The sequence below is a fragment of the Coenobita brevimanus genome, chromosome 72, assembly GCF_032717465.1.
Source record: "Coenobita brevimanus isolate Jiangsu-jjx chromosome 72, ASM3271746v2, whole genome shotgun sequence".
NCBI classification, from domain to species: Eukaryota; Metazoa; Arthropoda; class Malacostraca; order Decapoda; family Coenobitidae; genus Coenobita; species Coenobita brevimanus.
Genome location: NC_137025.1, coordinates 2338169 through 2362500, shown reverse-complemented (window position 1 = coordinate 2362500; position 24332 = coordinate 2338169). Strand labels below are relative to the sequence as shown.

Here is a 24332-nt window from a genome sequence, read left to right as displayed (position 1 = left end):
GGAGGAATGATGTTTGTCTTTTTGGGAGGGAATGAAAAATACAGAAGTGGAAGTATTGTGTATGAGGTGAAGAGGTACTGTACTGGAGTGTGTATGGGTGGATGGTGTGTTTTGGGGTGAATCGTTGCTTAGTGGGAACGGAAACGGCTTACCATACTTTTTTCAAGGTTATGTAGGATGTAGTGTCAAGCAGTAGATAGATAGACAAACTGATAGATGGATGTAGCTATGTATTTAATCTTATTCTCACACCATGGATAATATTAGTAATTGGGTTTATAATGTTCTGAAGAATATATTGGCATCAGAATATGTTTACTATGGGGGCATTGTGTGGTTGTGTGTGAGGTACGTGGCACACACACACACACACACACACACACACACACACACACACACACACACACACACTGCACAAAACCACCTTACATTCTCTCTCTCCCTCTCTCTCTCTCTCTTCTGCTGTGCTATCCTTTTCTCCTGCTCCTATGCACTATATTAGGATTAAGGCCGGACCACCTCGTAGGGACCGTAAGGTCTGTGTGGTCTGTGTATCTATGTAACTCTCTCTCTCTCTCTCGACCTACCTTCTTATCTATATGTAGCTTGGACATGCACTGCTTTTACTCTACACGCTTTCATGGGTCGTACTTCACCAGCATGGGGTTGGGTTCATTCTGTTTACTACTGTTCCTACGAGGAGAAAGGCCGTTGCTGCACTAGGCATCTCAAACACTTATATAGTTTTTTTTTTATCATTTTGCTTTATTTCATTCTTATTCTTCTCTTGGCTCGTTGTCATGACCTGCATTGTGTGTGTGTGTGTGTGAGAGAGAGAGAGAGAGAGAGAGAAAATTGTGGTCATGATAGGTGTTAAAATGATAGTAAGAGGTGGAGACGGTGGTGTGGTGTGGCTGACTATTGTGGTGGTGATTGTGGTGAACTCATTCTGCCTAACTCAATCTAGACCTTCCCTCATATAGTGGTGAAACGGGAGTGGTGGTGGCAGTGGTTATTGTAGTGGTGTGTTGGCAGGTGTGGTGTGGCGGTGGTGGTGGCGATAGTGGTGTGGTGGTGGTGTTGGTGGTGGTGGTGTGATGGTGACCTCTGTACCGTGCCAGCTGCCAGGTTAGCTAAGAATACACTCTTCCCTTCCCCCCAACCCCACCCCACCCCCATCCCACGCATACCCTCCCCTCCACACCTTCCATCTCCCCATCCACTTCCCCTGCCTTCCCCCTCCTACTGCCCTCACCCCAGTCCACTCCTCTTATTTCTCCTCTCTTCACTTCTCTTTGTTCCTCTTGTTTCCTCATTCTTTCCCCCCCCTCCTCCTCTTCTCGTTCTCTCCACCTCTGCTCTCGTCTCTTCAGCCTCCTTACCTCCTCTTTTCCATTTCTCTCTTCCTCTTATCTACCCCCTCATTCTCATTCATTGGCTGTTTCTTCTCTCTTCCCCGTCTCTCTTCCTCTACGCTAATCTCATTCACTTTTCATCTTCTCTCCTCTCTTCCCTTCTCTTCTATTGTGTTTTGTCTTCTCTTCTCACCTCATCCATTCTTCTTTCGCGCTGCTCCACTCCTCTCCTATCCTTTTCCTTTCTTCTCCCACCCTCTCATCCTCCCCTTCCGTTTTCTTTGTCTCCCCTCCCTGGCTTCCCTTTGCCTCCCCTCCCCTCCCATCCCTTTCTATTTTTTCTACCCTCTCCTCTCCCCCCTCCCTCCCTCCCTCCCTCCATCTCTTCTTGGCTCCTGACTGTCTCCCTGTGCCTGCTTGTCTGCCTTCCCCCCCCCTCTCTCTCTATCTATCTATCTATCTCTATCTCTCTCTCTTTCTCTAGTGTGTGTGTGTGTACTGTATATATGATATTACATAAATACTACTTACTTGTTTGTGTGTGCGCGTATGTACTTGCTTTTAACCTTTAACTTACATGTCCTCGCTTGTGTGCTCTTTCATAAATCAGGACAGAAGGTTTATATATTTCTCCTGCTTTTTGGAGGTGTGTAGGAAACAGTAATGTAATATTGGAGTTGCTATAGTGTGTGGTCATTTTGGGTACGGTATTGGTTAGGAATTGACTTTATTTACTTTCAGTTGTTGGTGAGAAGTGTATGGAATAATCTTTACAATTTTTAGTAGTGTTATATTTATTATTTTCTCTTTTCTTTGCGTATTTATCCATTACACGTATGCAATTTTCCCCCCGCCCCAGAACCGGTAATTTGATGCAGTTATACCTAAACCAGTGTCTCCAGCTCCCATGTTCTTTTTCATACCCATCTCTCTTCTCTTCCTGCCCCTCGCCTCCTTTCCCTCGTCTTTTCTTTCCTCTCTCCTCTTCACTTCTCATATCCGTAGCCCTCTTTTCCTCCTCTAACCCACCGCACCCCACCCCACCCCACCCCTCTCATTCCTCGTTCCTTCATTCTCCCCCTTCTCGCCCTCTCCCTCCCTTCCACGTTCTCCCTTATCCTTCCCTCCTCCACCCCACTCATCTCTAAGGGTGTATTGGGAAAACGGATTATTATTATTATTATTATTATTATTAATTATTATTATTATTTGTATACGTGTGCTACAAAGTTGGTGATAAAACATGGAGTGTGTCGTCCGTAGATTTTTTCCTTTGACCAAATATAGGTAAGCAGTATTTCACTTCCAGCTCAAAGGAGGTCCGTCGTACTGAAGGGGTTAAAGAGTATCCATTAACCACTTCACTCCAAGGACGTCTGTGTAGTCTTTCACCCACTAGACAATTATATTAAGCTTAGGGAGAGAACCAGCCTCTTTTATCTTTTTCACACACGCTTGAGTTCAGTGGAATTAGTTGTATCTCTCTGTGTAAATAATTTCGCTGATAAAAAGTAGTTTCTGCTGTTTGTGTGTTCTTATTAATCGTATGTATTGTGTGGTGAAGGGATTGTGTGTGTGTGTGTGTGTGTGTGTGTGTGTGTGTGTGTGTGTGTGTGTGTGTGTGTGTTTTAAGGCACTGGGTTAACAGATCCGTGTGCGTCCTGCTGAGCTCGTTCATTTCCACATCCACCCTACCCCAGGAGTGTGTGATTTGGTTTCTTTTCTCTTATTTATTTTTGTTTGTACGTTTTAAAATGAATAGCCTAATTATTGTGTACCCACCATGATAACCCATATGTGTTCACTGAGCCCCTTCCTCCTTTCGTTTAATTCTTACGTGTTCAGCTGGGTAACCTTCGTGTTTTATAGAATACGTCTTCGTTCGTACAGTTTACGTGGAGTGTTCTTAGCAACCTCATTTCTTGTATTTATTTTTTTTTAGAAACTTCGATTATTTCACATATACCGGTATTCGTCTCTGGACCCACCATTTTCCTCTTTATTATTATTATTATAACAACAACAACAACAACAACAAATATCAACTACTACTACTACTATTATTATCTATTATTATTATTATTATTATTATTATTTATTATTATTATTATTATTATTTGCAGTCATGTGTTCTAAGACGCTTTTCTTATGTGTATTTCAGGTTAATTCGCTTTAGGAACTTTGTGTGTGTGTGTGTGTGTGTGTGTGTGTGTGTGTGTGTGTGTGTGTGTGTGTGTGTGTGTGTAAAGACTCCAGTACGTAAAAATATATGTATTCACCATATCAACCATATTAATGTGTTTTGGGGAGATGAATTTTTGTCTTTCCGTATTTTTCTGTATTTTCGTATATTTTGTCAATTCTTGTCTCCGTAGTTTCCCCTCCGTATTTTTCCCCCTATTTTGTCTTTCCGTATTTTCTCTCTTTTCCTATTTTATACTTTCCATATTCTTCTTTTTCTGTTTTTTTTCTTCCCGTATTTTTCTCTCCGAATTTTTGTGAGTCCTTATTTTTGACTCCGTATTATTCTGATTATTTTCCTGTCGTCCCTAAAATCCTCGTGTATTTACCCCCAACACTGTAATTTGTTTTGAGACTCTGGTTAATCGTAGGGGGTTGTTGTTAAGGTAAGTAAAACTGCCATAATGATGTGATTATGAGGTGAGAGTTATTCATCTTATTTGGTGGCGTGTGGGTAAATTTAGGTACTTGGGTAATGGAGTGAAGTGTGCTGTGTAGTGTGGTGTTGTGGTGTTCTGTGGTGTGGTGCTGTGTTCTGTGGTTTGTTCCTGTGTTGTGTGGTGTTGTGCTGTGCTGTTGTGTGGCGTTGTGCTGTGTTGTCACCACTTATAATAGCACCAATGCCTCAGGTCTGGCGCTCTAAGGGGTGGTATTGTGTTAAAAGTGTTCTGGTGTGTGCTGGTGGTGTTAGGGAGTGGTGTGGTGGTGTTAAAAGTGTTCTGGTGTGTGCTGGTGGTGTTAGGGAGTGGTGTGGTGGTGTTAAAAGTGTTCTGGTGTGTGCTGGTGGTGTTAGGGAGTGGTGTGGTGGTGTTAAAAGTGTTCTGGTGTGTGCTGGTGGTGTTAGGGAGTGGTGTGGTGGTGTTAAAAGTGTTCTGGTGTGTGCTGGTGGTGTTAGGGAGTGGTGTGGCGGTGTTAGGTATGAATTGTGGTGTGTGGTGGTGGTGTTACGGAGTGGTGTGGTGGTGTTAGGTATGGATTATGGTTTGTGGTGGTGTTAAGGAATGTTATTGTGGTGTTAGGTATGGATTGTGGTGTGTGGTGGTGGGGATAGTTGCGGTGCCTTCATTAACACCACTACTTGGTATTGTGTTGCAGGGGGTGTTGTGGTGTTGAGGCTGTTATGGTGTGGGTTGTGGTGACTGTGATGTGTTAGCGTTGTGGTGTGTGATGTTAGGAAGTGTGAAAATTGTGTTAGGAAGCGTTAGATGTGTGCGATAGTGTGAAGGAGTGGTGAAATATTATGGTCGTTATTGATTGTGTGGCTTACGGCTCTCGTGTAGTTGATAGGTACAGATTATAGACCTTCTTCCTCCCTCCCCTCCCCTACCTCCCGTGACTGGGTAATATTGTCCCTTTAAAAATACTGAACGTCAAGTGATCGGCACGTGACGGCGAGAGAGAGAGAGAGAGGAACGGGAAGTAAGGAAGATGTCAGGGAGAAATACAAGGAACTGGAAGGGAGAAGCAGAGAGGGAGTTGAGGAAAGGGAAGGAGGAAGATAAAGAAGGAATGAAGAGGGAGAAGGAACGAAAAGAGGCTGGATAAAAAGGGAGAGGAGGTGGGGAAGGGACAGAGGGAGGAAAGAGGGGGCGATTTGACAGAGAGGGAGATATGGAGAGGAGAGTAGGAGGGACAAACAGGGAGATTGGGGGTGTGGGGGGAAGGGTAGGGTAAATGACAGAAGAGAGGGGTGGTGGGTGGGAGGGGGAAGTCAAGTATATAGGAAGGGTAGATTAGTGTGGAGGGCTCACTGACGAAGCTACCACAACGACTACCACCACAACTACCAGCATCTACACCTCCAGCTCCGCCTCCGTCTACCACAACTACCAACATCTCTCTGTACTACCACAACTACCACCTCCTCTAGACCACAACTGCTGCATCTTTCACTCTTCCGTCTCAAACATGTGCCGAACGTGTGGAAGAAGACACAATTCCCTCATCCAGGAGTAAGTGGATGGATGGATGGATGGATGGAGGGAGGGAGGGAAGCAGGGAGGGATGGATGGGTGGGTGGATGGATGGATGAATGGATGGAGGGAGGGAGCGACGGGGGGATGGATGAATGGATAGGTGGGTGGATGGAGGAAGGGAGGGATGGTTGGATGGATGGATGGATGGAGGGATGAATGGGTGGATGGAGGGAGGGAGGGTTGAAAGAAGGGAGGTAAAGAGTTGATGATTGAGTGGATGGATGGTTAATTGATTCATTTGGAGGGAGGGACGGAGGGAAGGATGAATGGAAGTAAAGAGTTGATAACTGAGTGGATGGATGGTTACTTAATTCATTTGGATAGATGGATGGAAGGGAAGGAAGGAAGGAAGGAAAGGATTGATGATTGAGTGGGTGGGCAGTTGGTTAGCATGTTGGTTGGATGAAGGATGGATGGGCGGATGGATGGATAGATCAGTTGGCCGATTGAAGGGTGGAAGGAAGTTAAGGACGGGTAGGTGGTTGGATGGATGGATGGTTGGTAGGGTGGAGGGTTGAACAAGGACGGGTGAGTAAGTGGATAGGTGAATGGATGGATGAATAAATAGGTGATTGGATGAATGCGCAATTGGATGGATGAATAGATGGCTAGTTGGATAGATGAATTAATGGGTGGATAGATGGATGGATGGGGAATAGGTGACTGCTTGGATGGATTGGTTAGTCAGGTGGATAGGTATGTGGATGTTTGGATGAATGGATAGATGTAAGAATAAGTGGATGTATGAGATGGATGTGCAGAGGGACTGATGGATGATTGAATGTTAACTGGATGGATGGGAAGGAAGGATGGATGAGTGGATGGTTTGGTTATAAGGTGGATGGATGGGTAGATGGATTTGGGAGGGTTGTGTGTTAATCAATAGATCTTAGTTATTTATGGAGCAGATATTGTAGTTTTGAATATTTTAACTCTCTCTCTCTCTCTCTCTCTCTCTCTCTCTATTTATTTACTTATTCCATACTGTCTCTGTCTGTGTCTCCTCCCTTCTTATTTTTTTCTCTTCCTGTTTCTCCTTCCTTTCCTTTTCGTCTCCCATCCCTCCTTCCCCTTTCCCATCTTCTTCTTCCGTGTGTATGTATGTGTGTTTGCGTCACCCCACGTCACAAGTCAGGGGGTTGGCACAAACACCACAGATGCACCCACTTGTCCTGCCAACAGCGTCATTTACTGCCTCTGGGCCCCTCTACACACATACATTAACATACACACACCCTCTACGTACACACTATTTACATTGGCAGTTTTGTGTGTGTGTGTGTGTGTGTGTGTGTTTATATATACAGTATATATATAAATACGTTCATATTCACCTGCATGTCATTTGTAAATTCATCGTCGACAGTTTGTATCGATTATTTACAAGAGCATATTCAGTTGTAATGGACAGAATAAATCGCAGAGGAGGAGGTGATACGAAGATATCCAAAGCCAGCTAGAACACGGCTGTATAGATTATGGAAAGTTTTATGGTATGGAAAAACGTATAGTTCCCTGTTCACTTTAACTTGGCCTAAAATTGCCATCTCTCCACTTAGAATGCCGAGTCCTAACAATAAATAAATACAAGATTAATGGTGCTAGTCACGAAGAAGTGCTGTGGAAAGGATGTACAGTCATAATATTGTCTTTTTCAGCCACTGCCTTTCATGAAATAAACACCTAAAGGACGAAAATATTGGCCAAGTTAGAGTGAATAAACTATAGCAAGGTTAAGGCCAAAATATATGTTATGTTTCCTGTAAAATGTATATGCATTAATTATTGAAAAGAAATTTTAAAGAAACTTATTTCCTGTTTAGATTTTTTCTGTAGGTTGATGTGGCTGTGAAATGGTTTTTGTATGTTTTATGATAAATTGTAGGCTTATACAGGGGGAAGGGGAAGGGAATCTAGTGGTAAGAGTGGTTGAGTGCTGACCAAAAGGACGGGAGATCGATCCAAGGTTAGGGCAGGGAACAGTGTCAGGCTGTGAATTTCGTAAAAAACAGGTTATAAATGGCAGATCTTCCAGCACTATCACACATCCTCTCCTTTTTCCTTGCTTTCTGGATTATTTCACCGCTTTCGTGTTAAAAAGGGTCAAGATGATGATGGTGGTGGTGATGATGAGGATGATGGCAATGGTGGTGGTGGTGGTGGTGGTGATGATGATGATGATGGTAGTGGTGGTGGTGTGGGGACGTATGTGTGTGTGGTTGTTATGCAGTGTTGGTTTGGCAGGTTGACAGAGTTGGGTATACGAATATAATTTTAGATCAAAGCTACACAGTGGCATCGTTATTTGTGTCACGGTGTTGTTGTTGCTGTCGTTGGTGTTATCCTTTTATAGTCCTTGTTATGGGTGTTGTTATTGCCTTTGTGTTGTCATTGCTGTTATTGTCGTTGGTGTTGATATTATTCTTGTTAAGGCCTGTTGTTATTTTTGTTATTGCTGTCATTGGTGTTGATAGCCTACTTGTTATTGCGATTTTTAATTTTTTTTATTTTTTTTATTTTTTTATTTTTTTTTTTTGCCATTATCAGAATTGTCAGTGCTGCAGTTTTATTTTGCTTTCAGTCATTGATGTTGTTGTTGTAATTCTTGGTGATGCTATTGTCTTCATATGTTAAATTCGGGTATCCGTCATCCACTCACTCAATGTAATGCTTAGTTCAGGTGACTCCACACTGACTGACAGATTAAGGTGTTTTAGTGTAACCCAGGAAACCATTCACTACCCTGGGTGTACCTATTTTATCATTCGACGCCTGGTGGTTTAGTGGGTTAAGGTGCTCCAGCTGGATGAGGCCCACCAGGGTTAATGTCCGAGGAGTGGTTGGGGTTATTGCTTGTGTACCCTAATGCCGCTAGGGGGGGCAGTGAGGCTGGTCACCTTTGCCTTAAATGCCAGGACTGGATAGCCTCACCCCAAGCTCTTATGTTCCTGAGGGGGTAGAGGAGGATTGGGTAATGGATGGTGTCATTATTATTTATTATTATTATTATTATTGTTGTTGTTGTTGTTGTTGTTTTATTATTATTGTTGTTTTTTAGTATTGTTATTATTGTTGTTTTGTTGTCTTTGTCATGTTGGTTGTTGTCCATGCTGGTAAACTCGTCTTTTTCCTCCCCAGCGGCAGCCCCGGCGCGGTGCCTCAAGATGCCGGCAGCCTGGACTCCTCCGGCAGCGGCTCCATCCCATGTGAGTACTATACACCTGACAGCAAGATGGTAGTATCAGTCTATCTATCTATCTGTCTGTCTGTCTGTGTATCTGTTTATCTTTTTTTTTATATTTGTAAATCTGTTTATATACCATATATCTATCATTTTGTCTCAGTTTATCTATATCTTTTTGTCTGTCTGTTTAATTGTTTGTTCATGTATGTATGTATGTACCTTTCTGTCTGTCAATCCCTGAAGGGGTGGCCACAGACAAATCACCCCCATGCCACTCATTCCACTATCAAGCTGCCTTCCTTCCAACTCACACCCTCCCTTATTCATACACCTCCGCCTCATCCCTCCCTCTCATCCCCGGTCTCCCCCTCCACGTCACTCACATACGCTCCTGGCAGTAAACACATTAATAAGGATAATATACATCATCATTTGTGACATTTTGCTTCCCCCCCACACGACATGAGCACCTTCCTTGTACAGTTTTATAAAGGAACTGCAGGACAACATTGCTCCCTATAACCTAAATTTTCCTTAACTATCTATCCATCTATTGCGAGACGCCTTAATCCTGTAAGGGTGGCCACAAACAAATCTCCTCCATGTCGCCCTGTCCCCTGCCATTTCACTGCCCCACTCCCAGCTCACACCCTTTAACTACCAACACTAAAGCCTGAAATATCTATAGTCCGTTTGTTCTAACCTGACAGAGATCCCCACTAACCTCTCTCAGCCCAGTTGGTGGCCAGGGTTAGCTAGAATGGAGAACCAGTATGCCTAGTAACCAAGGAGACTCATTTTTACCTCGTAACTCAGGCATAAAGGGGTTCATGCAGTCACCATTCATGAAGTTGTGATTGGTCCAGTTCCATCAGATGAAAACAGACTGGGTATTGTATGATAGTTAATGTCCTCAAAAATAATTATCATCTTTGACACATTTATCCCTTCTGGCTTCTTTGGTACCCATCCTGTGGAAATTATGCGAGGGTCGTGGCATATTACCTAACTTAACCTTCATTACCTGCCTCTAGACCCTACATATGATGACTTCACTTATCATCATCATCACCACAATCATCATTGTTATCGTCATCATCATCACCACAGTCATCATTGTTGTCATCATCATCATCATCATCATCATCATCATCATCATCATCCCCACCTTTCTTCCTTCAGCCTCCCGTCTCGTACCTTCCTTGGCACCGTTCCTTGTGGTTATATAAAGGGATTTAAACCCTTAGCTGTATCAGAGCTAACCTTGAACACCAGAATACTACATAAATGTAATAAGGTTACCCCCCCAAAAAAAAATAAAAGAAAAAGAAAAGAAATTGAAAATCATGTATCCAAAAAAAATCATATAGACCTTTCTTCCTTCAGGCTGCTTTGAAATAAAATAAGATCAAGGTTATATTATGGAACTGAATTTTAACTGTATCCGACCTGACCTAAGATAACCTTACTTTAAATGCCAGTACGTTGACCCTAATTACCCAGTGTGATTATGAGGGGCAACGCAATAATTGCCCTGACATATTTCTTCCTGCTTTTCCCTCTGGCGGACATCCTCGTAAAGTTATATGAACGCACCGTGATATCTAAATACTGTACCAGCCTTTTGTACCGGCACCCACATCCTGAGTATAATAATGATAGTAATAATAATAATAATAATAATAATAATAATAATAGTAATAATAATGGCCCTTAGTGTAATCTTAATCAGTATCTCATATGCCTTTTTTTTACTTCACACTGGTTGGCTCCCTTTGGCACCTTTCCCTTTAAAATTTTGTAAAGGGACTGTGGTATCTGACTGTATCGAACCTAACCTAAACTTCAGCACTCAGATTCTATATATTTATGATACTCTTCAACACCTTGGACCTTAAACCACGTAAAAGGATGGTCATGGCAAAACGCCTCCCTTCACCACCTCCACTCATCACTGCCTCTAGTCTCTGCCCCTCAAGTCCCTTTACATTTCCTCCCCACCCTTTAGTTTCTCTCCATTTATCACCCCACCTCTCACTGTCTTTCCAGTTCCCTCTCCAACCCTCACTCTCTTCCCTTTCCCTCCCCAATCCCTCACCCTCTCTCCCTTTCCCTCCCCAACCCCTCACCCTGTCTCTCCCTCTCTATCTGTCACCCTCTCTCCGTTTCCCTCCCCATCCCCTCACCCTCTCTCTCCCTCTCTCCCTTCCCCTCCCCACCCATCACCCTCTCTCCCTTAACCTCTCCCCACCTCTCATTCTCTCTCCTTTCCCTTCGTCACCTTACACCCTCTCTCACTCCTCACCTCTCTCCCTTTTTCTCCCTCTCTTGCATGTAAGTGTTGTTCCAAATTACTGTACCAACACAATAATGGTTTTCTGTAACCCAGAAAACCATTTTCAGTGCAGTGATAAGCATAATTATAACCAAATTATGGGGTGAAGTGGAGTCTAGTGTGGTACTCTTGTTAACTGGGTGGTGAGACACAGATGCAGTGCCCATTCAGGTACCAACCTCCACACTATTGCCTCCCACAAGGGTACATTGATTCACTGCACAAGATGGCCTTGCAGGGCAGTTGCTTGCCTGTGGTTGATGGGTCTGCTCAGCCAAATGGACTGGGGTTGATCAACAACAACAACAACTTGTGTTAGACCCATTCTAATAGTGGGGTAGGAAGGTCATCACCACAATACTGTATGTATGTGTGTATGTAAAACCCTGTCAGTGTACACACAAAATACATACACACCTGATCATTATACCTTACTCTTACTTTGTATTTGTTTCATTGACAGTTTCATGGGGGGTGCGGTCACCAGGGAAGGTGTCACCCCTGCGTGGTCGCACCATGAAGGAGTATGAGGAGCAATTGGCAGCCCTTAGGAAGGAGAACTTTGCCCTGAAACTCCGCATTTACTTTCTGGAGGAACGTGTCGGGCAGAAGGGAGAGAAGGAAGATAAGGAGCAGCTTTATCGCACTAATATAGAGCTGAAGGTACAGTTTTACTTTTGTTTTGAAGGTCTTGGTTGTGGATACATATGTAAGCCTTTTCACATGTTGATGGCAGTTAACTAGGGGTGCCATGTAGTTCCAGCACCATTGAGTGTGTCAGTAATGAGTAGCTTGGAAAAGATAATAGTCGACTGCCCAAACTGTTGACATCTCTACCCAGGGAAGAGACTGAGGTTATGCATGTGTAGTAGTCCCAAGTCTGGACTTTGATTATATAAATGAACTTGAGCTTTCCACCTTGGCGTGTTGTGCAAAGCCAGCTAGTGGTCTTTTCGCTCCACATCACTTGAATGGTAGTACGTCAAGATGATAATGGTAACCTTTCATGGGGAATGATATATGAATGGATGTATGGTCCATTTCACTGACCACACTGTTTATAGCATACTTTTGTATTTTGTTTTGCCTAATTGTAGACTTAAGTTTCCCTACTGAAAATCAGTAGTGGGAAGTTGGATATAAATGTTGAGGATGATGATAGGATAAAAATAATGAGAATGATGTTGAGGATGAACACAGTGATGATGATGATGATGATGATGATGATGATAAAAATGGTGTTACTGAGAAGGCCAGTTTTATACTGTACCTCCACCTAAGTACATGGTATTTGTGTACAGGTAGAGACGGAGGCGTTGAAGCAGGAGGTGTACGACAAACAGGAGCTGGTACGAGAGGCCTCAGCGGCCCTGGCGGCTCTGGAACAACAGTATCAAAACCAGCTGGAGGCCGCCGCAAACTCCCACCACCAGGAGACTCAGAACCTCCATGACACCATTGCCAGGCTCCAAAAGGTAAGTTATTGAGCCCTACAGACATTTGTACATACTGTTGATACTGTACATTTTGGAAAACAGTGATCCATGATAGTGTTAGCAATGTCACTGGACACTGTTGATAATTCATTTGCTTTCATGCTTTCTCTTTCCTTGTTTTCAGGATCCAACCTCATCCCCAACTATAAGTGGGGCAAAGAGGTCAGGATGATGAACAGTAATTATTATTATATTTTCATATATATATTTTTCCCCATCAGTTACCCTCCTTTCTTACTCCCCAACACAGGAGGTGGATGAGTATGCAGAGAGGGCACGGCAGGGTGAGAGTGACGGGAACCAGCTAGGGGAACTGACCCAGCTGTGTGGCCTGGCATTCCCTACCGAGGAATTAAGCCAGGAGTTCCCAGAAGAACAGGGAACAGGGATATGGGGAGGAAAGCAGACAGAAGTAGAAAAGAATGAAAATAATGCTGGTAGATTTGACATGGATGGGGAAAACGATGGGGCAGCAGGTAGCTGGGGTGAGAAGGCCTCCGTAGGGAAGGGAGGTGTGACATGGGGTGACGACGTAATGAGAGCCCCTGACCCTGCCACCCCTCACCCGTGCCATACCCCATCCCTGCTCCCCTCCCCTGCTGCTGACCCATCCCTCTCCATATATGGTGGTGGTTTGACCTCCCCCTCACATTTACAAGGTGAGAAGCATGCTCAAAATATTAAACCATATCTCAGTGGGTACAATTGTCAGGATAATGATTTTTTTTTTCCTACACTATTTAGGAATGCCATGAAAGTGCCACTACCATCACCAATTCACCACCACCACCACCCAGCACTACACTGCATAAACGTCCATCTACCACCATGTAGCACTATGCTACACAAATGTATGGCTACCACACCATCCACAATTTTTGGCCAAACAGTATCATCTTCCCATATGTTCATCCCACAGTAACTGCCCTCCCCAGAGGCACAAGTTTGTTTTGCCAGACAACATTATGGCCATCACCCTTCTCTTCTTCCATTAGACATATGGAATCTAACTCATAGTCAGCTCACCCCCACTCTAATGTTGCCCCCTCATTTCACACATACACTTCCCCCGTGCATCTCACAGCTACAACAGACAGTATTTTGATATAACAGTGATTAATGATTTCTGGAAGTGCCTGAAATATTTCAATTTCAGTAGTCCATTGACTTTGTGTCCAGATAACCAAGGGAGCATGGTAAAATCAGCAACAGCAATTCTTCCCATATTCTTTCCCAGTCTCAAACTAAACTATTGCTCAGGGGAGAAAGATAAGGCATATGATTAATGCCTGTCAATTGCATTAGGGTCATAAGGCAGAGAGTCAGTTTTTATTAAGTTCCAATGTTCTCTAGAATATGATGTGCAGTAGTTCATGTTACATCCAGGTCCCTGGTATTGTATTCAGGAGGAAACAAATTTGTCCACTCAAGTAATTATTCACTTGTTTATTTACAGCCAACCCTCGCTGTATAATTGGGTTATGTTCACGGAAAACCAGCTGGATAACAGTTGGTCGCATATCGAATGGAGGCATCACAGTGATCGTATAAGCAAAAGTGGTTCTTTAATGTTAAGATCATATAAGTGAATGATTGCATGATGGTTGATTGTAAAAGAAGAGTGACCTGTACTTTTTTTTTAGCTATTTATTTATTTACTTGCTTGTTTCTTATTTGTTATTTCTTTGTCATTTCAGGATTGTTTAGCCTCCAGGAACCAGTCAATGAAACAATGGCCAACAAAACCCCATCCAACAGTGGTCCCCCCTTGGAGCTACAGGAGGGGGAGGTGGTGGGGAGGCTGAGGGAGAGGGTGAGGGAGTTGGAGGTGAGGGTGGAGGAGCTGGAAGGGCAACTGGCAGAGAAGGAGGAGATGAAATGTGCCCTGGAGGGAGACCTGAGCAACCTGAAGAAGGAGGTGAGTGGCTTAGGTGAGAGAGAGAAAGAATGCTGAAATTGCAGAGCGTTATCAAGAAAAGTTATTAATGCATACAGTGCTGTAGAACAAATTTTTGTAAATGGTACTCTTAGTTTTTTTAATGCAGGAAAGAAAGAACCCAAGACTTAGATCCTGCAAAGCTCCTTTTTTTTCCACATAAATTGAACAAAAGAGGAAGTCAAATCAAGATTTGCTTTTATTGTGATGCCTGGATACATTGCACTTAAAAGGCTGGATGTTGGATGTGGTGGGGGAGATGGTTTCAGAGTTGACCAGTTGTGTACATGAATGAGTCAAATATTAGTTGACTCTTTCATTAGAGAGAAACAGGGTGGGAATGATGGTAGACGTTATTACTGTAGTATTATTTTTATTTGTTTTATTTTTTTACCTCTTCACCACCAGAACATAGTTTTTTTCTTCTTGCCATCTTCACACAATTTTACATGGCTGAGGGGAGTCATCTTGAACTGGAGGAGACGGAGGCATCCTTCAGTTACCACTTCACTACTAGGAACTGTTCTGAGCTGAATAAAATCATCTGAAGAGAATGAATGTACTGTAGATGTTACCTGTCATGGGGTAAACATCAGTTCCACATCTCAGCTACCTGTCTGACTACAGTTGCTTTGTTTTCACCTTATGGAACCAGGCCACTCCTTCAAGTTGATTACTGTACGAAGCTGTAGTTGCATGAAATTCAGCGAGCCTTAGTCATGAGGTAGAAATAAGTACCCTTGGTTACTAGTCAAATCTCCCTGCCTGACTACACTTGACCATCACCTGAGCTGGAAGGGGTTAGGTCCTCGGGGTCTTCATAGGCTATAACAAATGTGCTGTATTACCTACCCAGATGGAGGAGAAGGAGGAGCGAGTGAACGAGCTGGAGGGTGAGGTGGCGGAGCGAGAGGAGCGGTTGGAGGAGGTGATGAAGGAGCTAGAGACACAACAGACCCAGCTGGTGGATAAGGATGACCAGATTTCATCACTGTATAACCACCTGAATAGGGTGTGTTCCTGTTTTGTTACACTTTTTATTTATTTGTTTATTTATTTATTTATTTATTTGACATTTTCCTGCCAGTTTTGTCAGGTGGTTTTGTTTGGCAGGGGACAGCCTTCTTTTTTACTATCCTTTTCTTACTCTAGTAATGTAGTCACACTCTTATCAGATATGCCTGTCAATGGTCAGTTGGCATATTGCAGTTATCTGTTTATTTATATTCTGACGTCCCTATCGTTGTATGTTGTAATTGTTGTTGTTGTTGTTATTATTATTATTAATATTATTATTATTGTTATTATTATTATTGCTGCCATCAGACACTCATTCAGCTTCCTCTCCTTCTCTAACAGGTCCAGCCAGAGATGGAGATAAAGGTACAAGAGATAGTTGAACGAGATCGCATCATAGAGGAGAAGATAGAGCAGATAGAGCAACAAAACAAGATACTGGTCGAGATCCAAATCACTCTAGACGAACGGCAGAAACAGCTGGCCGATGCCGAGACCAAACTGGCGGAAGCAGAGAGTAAACGTGCCGAAGCGGAGGCCAGGGCAACAGAGGCCAACGAGAGGGCGGACAAACTGGCCCTTGATCTGGAGAAGTCATGCAAGGTTATTCAGGTGAGGAGGATGGATTTTATCATCATCATCATCATCACCACCACCACCACCACCACCACCACCACTGTCATCATCATCATCGTCATCGTCATCATCACCACCACTATCATCATCATCATCATCATCACCACCATTTCCAGTTTTATTTGCAAAGTTGTGGAGACTGAGAGACGACTAACTTGGAGAGTGTATGCTGGAGGAGGACAGGGAGACTGAAGGGGAGATGGGGTGGAGAAATGTGTGAGAGGGTCGTGTGAGTTGGAGAGAGGGCAGTCTGATGGAAGGGGACAGGGGAGGTGATTTATTTGTGGCCACCCCTTCCCTGTTGACGGCATCATATGTTTTTCCTTCCTCTGTTCTGTTATTAAGAGAGAGAGAGAAAAAAAAGACTTATCAGGTAGGTGTATGTGAAATGTATCAGTAAAGAAAAATACAAAAAGGTACAGTATACAGTTATGTGCAAATGGTTAGTCTTGAGCTAGAGCCAAGATTCACCGTTGTTAGTTCTCTCACTTAAGTACTTTTTCTTTTCCCATTTTTGGAATCTTCCTCACCTCATCTTTTGGTGGGAAGAAGGGTGATGGTGATGATGATGAGGAGGAGGAGGACATTTTCCACGATTTAGTTTTCCTTCCTCTCTTTTCATTTTCTTCCATTTCACATGCTATAATCCTTCCTTTTTCCTCTTCCCTCAGACATTCGCCGAGGAGGTACAGGCACGGGACAAAGAGATAGCAAACCTGAAGAAAGAAGGCAAACGCAAGGAGAGAAAGATCCGAGACCTGGTTGCCGAGCTGAAACAAACCTTAGACATGCTGAACAAGGCCAAGTGGGAGGCCGAGACCAGCGGAGGAGAGGACGGGGTCAAGGAGATGGCCGAGGAGGAGAATGAGGTGAGTGGGGAGGCTGAGGGTCAAAGGATGGGAGGCTGGGTGGGGCAGGGCAGTTGTGATGAGGAGGAGTGGAGGGGAAGTGAAGGTGGAGAGTTTGGAGTGCGGCAAGGGAGTGTAGAGAAAGTGAAGAATGGAGAGGAGGAAAGAAAGGAAGTGAGAGATAGAGAAGAGAGAAATCTAGTAAGGTATAGGAAGGGAAGAGGCAGGGAGGAGAGGAAACAGATGAAGGACTGTGAAGGGGAAGAGAGATATGGGATTAGACAAGGGAGCAGAGAGGAAGTGAGGGATGGAGGGGAAGGATATCAGGTGTGGCATAGGGAAGAAAGAGAGGAAGGGAGAGATAGTGAGGAGGAGAGACATCTAGTCAGGTATAGGGAAAGGAGGGACAGGGAAGAAAATAAACAAGTTATGGACAAGGAGGAGAGGAAACTGGGGAGAGACAGTGAGGAGAGATATCTAGTGAGATATAGGGAGGGTGAGGTGAGAGGCAAACAGGAAAGGAAGGAAAATGAGAGGAGGACAAGACACATGGAAGTGAGAGAAGAGGAAAAACTGAATATTAGAGAGAGAGCTGAGAGGGAGGTAACAGAAAAAGAGGAGAGACTTTGGAGGAGACAGAGAAAGTGGAGTGAGGACAGAGAAATCCTTATGGAAATGCAAGACAGATATGCAAGAGAAAGGAGAATAAATAGCATGAGAATAAACCAGTCAAAACAGAATGACAGTTATGAGAAAAGGGTAGGAGAAGAGGGATGGAGAGTTGAGAGGGAGGAAGATTATGAAACCAAGAGTAACAATAGCCAATGGAGTCCTGGAGTTAGTGCAAATATTGAAAATGCGAGAAACACCATATCTTTGTATCGTAACAATGATCAGGGGAGGGAAAAGGGGCAGGAGAGGGAGCGAGAAAAGAGAGAGAGGGAAAGAGAGTTAACAGAGAAGGAAAGAAGATGGCTGGAGAAGGAGAAAGAATGGACAAGGAAAGTAATGAATAAGAGTAAGAGTCAGTTTAATCATGGTGGTTATGATGACACCAGTGCTTTTGATAACACTGATGACTTCTTGTTCAGAGAGATGGAGGACTTAGGTCTGTACAGAAGAGGGGGAAGAGATGATGATGAGGAAGAGGACGAAACACACACCATCAGGCTGTACCCAAACCAGATAACCAGGGATCCACAGTTTAGAAGAGTCACAAACCTCAGAACCTCACCTCAGATTATTCCCCCACACTATGGTTCATATCTTCCCCTCCCCCTCCAACCCCCCATTTCAGTCAGCTCCCCCTCACCCCCTGTCCCTCCCCAGAACATGCCCTTGACTCTCACCCCTCACCACCAGTCTGCCCAGTCTGTGCAGTACATGCCTTCTCCTGCAACCCTGCATTTGCAACTTAGACTGGAGTATCAGCCATAATGAAAGTGATAAATGATGCTGGATAGATGGCTAAAGTGATAAACAGAGCTGGTGCTGATTCTTGCATGTTGGTAAAAGTGACTAAGTAACCGATAGTAACAGACACTGTGGCAGAATAAACAAGATGGGACAGTTAAGTGACAGACTAACAGTTTCTAACAGACATATGACATAAATATAAATAACTGATGTTGTGGCAGTAACATACAGATAGGTGACAGTACTTGGCATTAGTTGACAGGTGTCTGACAAAGTGACAGTAACAGACAATTGTGGCAAATAAAGTAACTGATAGAGACAGAAATGTGACATCAAACAGCAGACCTGATAGTGACAAATAGCACCTTATGATGAAGCATGACAGTTTGGGGCATAGTTAACTGTAAAAGTGCTGAGCTACTAAAACTTCAGTATTTAAAATGTGACAGTATTTAAGAAATTTTGAGTTGAGCATTTTTGTGTATGTTACCCCAAACCCAGAATGGCAACTAGAGATGCATGGTTTCTATACATCAACGTAGTTCAGACTTCTGCATGTTGCTTGTTTGCTTATCTTGTGTTCTCTGCATGACTAGTTTTAAGTTTCCCTTTTGTTACGTTTGAGCTGAGTCTTCAGTTCATCAGTTTTGTTGTATACCCCAAGCTGGGATTGGGAAATAGACTTGTAGGATTCCTGTGTATCAACTCAGTTAACCCTGTGACTGCAGTGTTCTTCCTCCACTGAATAAAATTGTATGGTGTTAGCTAAAATGATATGTATGTACATTGGCAATCCTTGTTGTGCATAGGTTTCTTTGACCCCCCTCCTTTTTTTTCTATATAAAGTCCTCATTAAATGAAAGAAAATTTGTCTCTTCCATTTATACCTATGGTTATTTGCCATTTTCACCAAATTTACAGCAGCAAATGTCTGTATGTCAAAAGTTATGACGGGTTAGAATTCATCTCTTACTTTGAACGAGGACCGACACTGCCTGTACCTGTGTGAGTCTGCAACACCGAGAGGGTTTATCAGGATCATGTTGAACCCACTGAATCTGGGGATGTCCTTTTTACTGTATTCTTGCCACTCCTGATCTTATTTATCACAGGGTAGAGTGTTTGAGCTGGAGGGGTGAGATATATCCTCAATAAACTCCTTCAATATGAGACTCCTAAGCTGAGTAAGATCATTTGGTAGTAGCAGGAGTAAAAAAATAATAATAATAATAACAACAATAATAAAAATAACCGAGATTGAAAGGGGTAACTCTCCACCTGCCAATGTTTCCCTCAGTTGAAGAAGATCGTTTGGTTGAAGTATAAATAAAACACCAAAATTCAAGCATCAGTCCAAGCAGTCAGAGAGTTAAAGCTTGTGCATGTCATGTATGTGCTTGTCTTAATCTCTTGTCCTTTGCATGTTTAGTTTTAATTTGCTCTTACTGGATCGTATCTTACAAAATGTTCTTGTGGTGGCAGTATTTGTTTTGTTTACAGTCAGATTCTCTTATTATGGCATTACAATTCACTGCCCTTGGTTTCTACATAATCATATCTTACTATTGAGTGTGTTATGTTTTTAACCCCATATACTGTATCTGGTGATGTATTGTACGTTATATTAAAATCCATGCCATTTTATTCACTATCTAAAGTAAAGATCAAGACTTTAATGACAGTGGTATTAATGACTGAAATACTGTACCTTGAAGCACATGGTCCAGCAGCAGTATTTCAGTTTCTACCCATGTTCACCAGTAATATGTACATATTTGGCCTCAAGTATTAGTGAATTTCAATTTAAAAAATTTTCAAGTTACAGATGAATTACTGGAAACAATTAAGCTCATAAGGGAGCATGTGTAAGAAGAAAAATGTCACTGTGCTGCAAATACAGTATTAAACATGAGCATTTTTTTTTTACCTAAGTTTAATAAAATGTGGTCCTAGGAAAAGAAAAAAAAAGTCATCGGCTGAAGAGGCTAATTTTGCTGCTGAAATGTCTTGTGTGGATGCTCTTCTGCGCTCTTTTAACCTTTCCTTGATTTTTGTTTTTTTTTACATCGATTAATTTAACCCTTACTTATTGTACAGTTTATTTTTCAGCATAACTTATCCTTGTGTCTGTCCTTTTAAATCCATTTTTTGTTTATCCTTGTTTCTGCCTTTTTTAACATCCCTTTTTTGTTTGCTCAGTTTCCCTGCCATCGCTTTAATCATTTTTTGTACTTTACTAAATTGCTTATGTGTGTGTTTTTATTGTCCTTGTATTTGTGTGTCTCAATAAAGTGATTGTTTCCAGTATTGTTTTTGTTGTTGCTGTGGTGAACCAGCCAAAACAGGTGAGTTGTGTGGGTGTGGGTGTGGGTGGTTGTGGGCATGTTGTGTATTTAAATGTGTTTTTTAGAAGGCAGGATACATTGTGTTGTAACATAAGCTGAGAAATACTGTGATGTTTTCTTTATAGTCTCTGCAGAGTGATGAGACTTTTTATAATCATTATCATTTCCATTGATTTACTGTGATAAATATAACTTCCACTGTGTAGTTGATGCCAGATTTTCATCAGGCATTTCCAATCCCCAGTGTTAATGGTATATATATATATATATATATATATATATATATATATATATATATATATATTTTTTTTTGGGTATAGTTTCATAGAGGAGTGCCACATTATTCTTTGCATCAAGGTAATGTGTATTTTCTCATTAATGCACATGTATGTGTAACGAATGTTGTTTTATTTTTAATTTTTATTTTTCTATACCTTTTACAGAGACTGTGGGCAGAGGTTGAAGCAAGAAAGAATGAGGTTGTATCAGTGAGGGCCGCAGCAGATGCGGCTGTGGCAGCGGCTGAGGAGCGAGCTAAAGCCCTGGCCCACGAAATGGAGGTGCTCACTACTCAGCGAGACAAGCACGCCCAGGAGGCTGATACTCTTAAAGCTCAGCTTCAGCAGCTACAGGTGGAAGCAGCTGGGCGGGAGAGTCAGTTGGTAGCAGCCAAAGGTCAAACAGAAGGCTTGGAAGCACAGCTGGCTGAAGCCCGTACACAGTTGGAGCAGAAAAGGCAGCGGCTGGCAGCCCTTGAAGATGACATAAGGGCAACCGCTGCCGGGGAACTGGACCGCCGTGCCCTCCAAGTGGACCGACTGCAAGACCAGTTGGCTGCCCTTGCTGCCCACTCTCCCGACCAACACTCAGGGGCCAGTGCAGATAACAGGGTGGGTGGACAAGACAGCCAGGACACGAGTAGGATAGGTGGGGGTACTGGTGGTGTGGATATAATAGCTATGACACAGCCAGTACAGGTGTCAGTCAGTGGGGACAGTCTTGGGGCTGTCCACCACCTCTACCAAGAAGTCAGCAGGGTTCGAGGAGAAGCTGAGGCACTGAGACAAGAACGCACTCACCTCACTCACCAGCTAGCCACTCTACAAGCACTCTACCACACACTTGCACATGCCACACCTGCTCCTACACATAATATCCCCACCCAGGCCATCACAACACCTACACCCACCCTGGCTGTATCCACAACTGACCCTCATGTTCCTGCACCTGACCACACCACCCCCACACCTGTAAGTCATTCTGTGTCACCAAACCAACCCACAATTATGCCTAGTGCCCCAGTTACCCACACTTCCCCTGCCTCCAACCATACTTGTGCTACAGTCACCATTGAAGACGTGACCCAAGTTACCCGTGTTCATTGTATACCTTCTCCTGTCCACTCTGCCATTGAGAATAACCCTTGTTCTTTCCCAGCCACAGAGCAGGTAGATGCAACAAAGCAGGAAACTGAAAAGGTAGAAACAGAGAGGGTGCAGGAGATTAATGGGAAGCAAGAGACTGATAAGATACAGGAAGCAGAAGTGAAAGCAGAAGACACAGCTGTTGGACAGGCATGCCAGGCACAGGTAGAAGCTTTAAAAACAGAGATTGGGGAAGCACAGCGAGTTGGTGAGGAACTGGGGCGAGCAGGTGCAGAGCAGGTGCGCAAACACAAGGCAGAGATAGCACGACTGCGGCGGCGGCTGGCAGACTCGCACACTGCATGCGATCTCTTGCGCACACGGCTGGAGGAACTGGCAGACTTCCTGGAGGCAATCCTTGACCTAGAAGGTCGTGGCCTCATAACACTTGATGCCTTACCACCTGAGCAGCTGGCTGCCCTCCACCAATCCCTTGACCAGTCTCGTGCCCTGTCTCGCTCCCTTTCTCAGTCCCTCATGATTGGAATGGAAACAGGAGAGGAAGTTGGATTCGCAACCCTATTCAATGACACATCCACTTGGGGTGGTCAGGAAGAGTCTGCCATGATGCCAGGCACTGACACAACTCTGGGGCTGAGGCACAGCATGAATGTCACCGATATCCAGTCAGGCTTAGATGTCACCACGGAGCCTGGAGCAGGCAGCACATGTGGTCCCACTCACAGTACCACCATGAACATCACTGAAGACACAACAGGACTATCTCAGAACATCACTCTAGGACTTGACGAAGATCGTGCCAAGGTGGTCCAGGCCCTTGCAGCTCGTTTGACAACCCAGCTGGACCAGAAGACTCAAGAATTGGATGCCATTGCTGAAAGTGTGTCTGACCTGACCAATCGCCTGGCTAACAGAACCAACCAGGTGACACAGCAGGCAGGAGTCATCAGCCAGCTGCGGAGTACTGTGGACCGCCTCATGGCTCAGCTGGCTTCGCAGGGTCCCCGGCAAGACCACAGCACCCAGGACTCTGGCCACAGCTCCGATCCCCTGCCTCCCCCACCCCTCCACCTGCTGCGGGACAGTGAATTTGAGGCAGGTCCCGGCAGGGCCTCGGAGCCTAGCAGCTTAGGAGCCATCAAGAGTGCGTATTCTACTGATGCTGCCATCAAGGCTCACAGCGGCCGCTTGGCCCAGCAGTTACAGCAAGAAGCACCAGGGGAAAGTGGGGCTGGGGCAGGAATGGACCAGTGGATGGCATCACCCTCGGAAAGTGAAGCCTGGAGTGAGCCAGATAGAAATGTGTCACAGGCCAGGATTGGGCTGGATGCCACCACCCTGGCTGCCACACCTGACCGTCCAACACCCCGGCCCCGTCAGCCCCGCACCTCTGCCCTCACATCAGAGTCAGAAGGAGAGCTTCCACATGATGATGTGGCCGTTACTCCAGTCTCTGCCAAGCCAACCAAGCGGCGTTCAGATGTGGCAGAGCTGCGGCGGGTATCAACCAGGCTCAAGGCAGTGGAGCAACTCAATGACACCCTCCGGGCAGAATTGCACCTTTACCACACTCTCACACACCACCTCCAGCCTCACAATCTCTCCTCTGGCAGCACACCCTTAACCACCGTTGCCATGCCTGATACTGCCACAGCCACATCAGCAACTTCTGACACATCTCATTCCACCAGAGCTGCGGCCAGTGACACCACCACTGCCATCACCACCACCACCCGAGCTACCAGTGACACATCATCACCTTCTGGAGCTATTGACCCAACTTTCACTGCAACGTTAACCTCTGCTTCAGCTTCTACATCAACTGGCAACCCAAGACTGGAGGCAGAGGTGGTCTTGGCAGCTCCAATACTGGCAGAGGTGCGAGGTCTGCGTGCCAAATTGGAGGAGGCCATTGCCAACAATGACCATCTAAGAGACCAGCTTGAAGCAGCTCTCTCAGCCCATCCACATGAAGAGGCCCGCTTCCTCCACCTCACAGCTGCACTACAGGTAAGAAGAGAGAGAGAGAGAGAGAGACGGAAGACAAGATTATCATTTTCTTACACCTTCTAGAAAAAGGAGAGAGACAGACAGGTGGATGGAGGAAATAGTAGGCCATGCATATCCATATTACCCCTTTGAAATGCAGGAACCTGAGGTTA

General features: G+C 44.2%; 1 protein-coding gene across 2 annotated transcripts in view; it reads left to right on the top strand.

Annotated features, from left to right (window-relative positions):
• The window catches only part of LOC145407157 (uncharacterized), a 61373-nt gene that overhangs the window by 23527 nt on the left and 13514 nt on the right, over positions 1–24332 (top strand). The window contains exons 1-10 of one of the 2 annotated variants that reach the window (XM_080278179.1): positions 5395–5548; positions 8711–8778; positions 11555–11754; positions 12393–12566; positions 12838–13246; positions 14285–14505; positions 15380–15535; positions 15883–16152; positions 16848–17045; positions 21229–24180. In XM_080278179.1, coding sequence (XP_080134305.1) covers positions 5505–5548; positions 8711–8778; positions 11555–11754; positions 12393–12566; positions 12838–13246; positions 14285–14505; positions 15380–15535; positions 15883–16152; positions 16848–17045; positions 21229–24180 — 4692 coding nt within the window. In that variant the 5' untranslated portion in view covers positions 5395–5504. Of the gene's footprint in view, positions 1–5394; positions 5549–8710; positions 8779–11554; positions 11755–12392; positions 12567–12837; positions 13247–14284; positions 14506–15379; positions 15536–15882; positions 16153–16847; positions 17046–21228; positions 24181–24332 lie in introns of those variants that run through there. The other variant, XM_080278181.1, reaches the window with a different exon arrangement.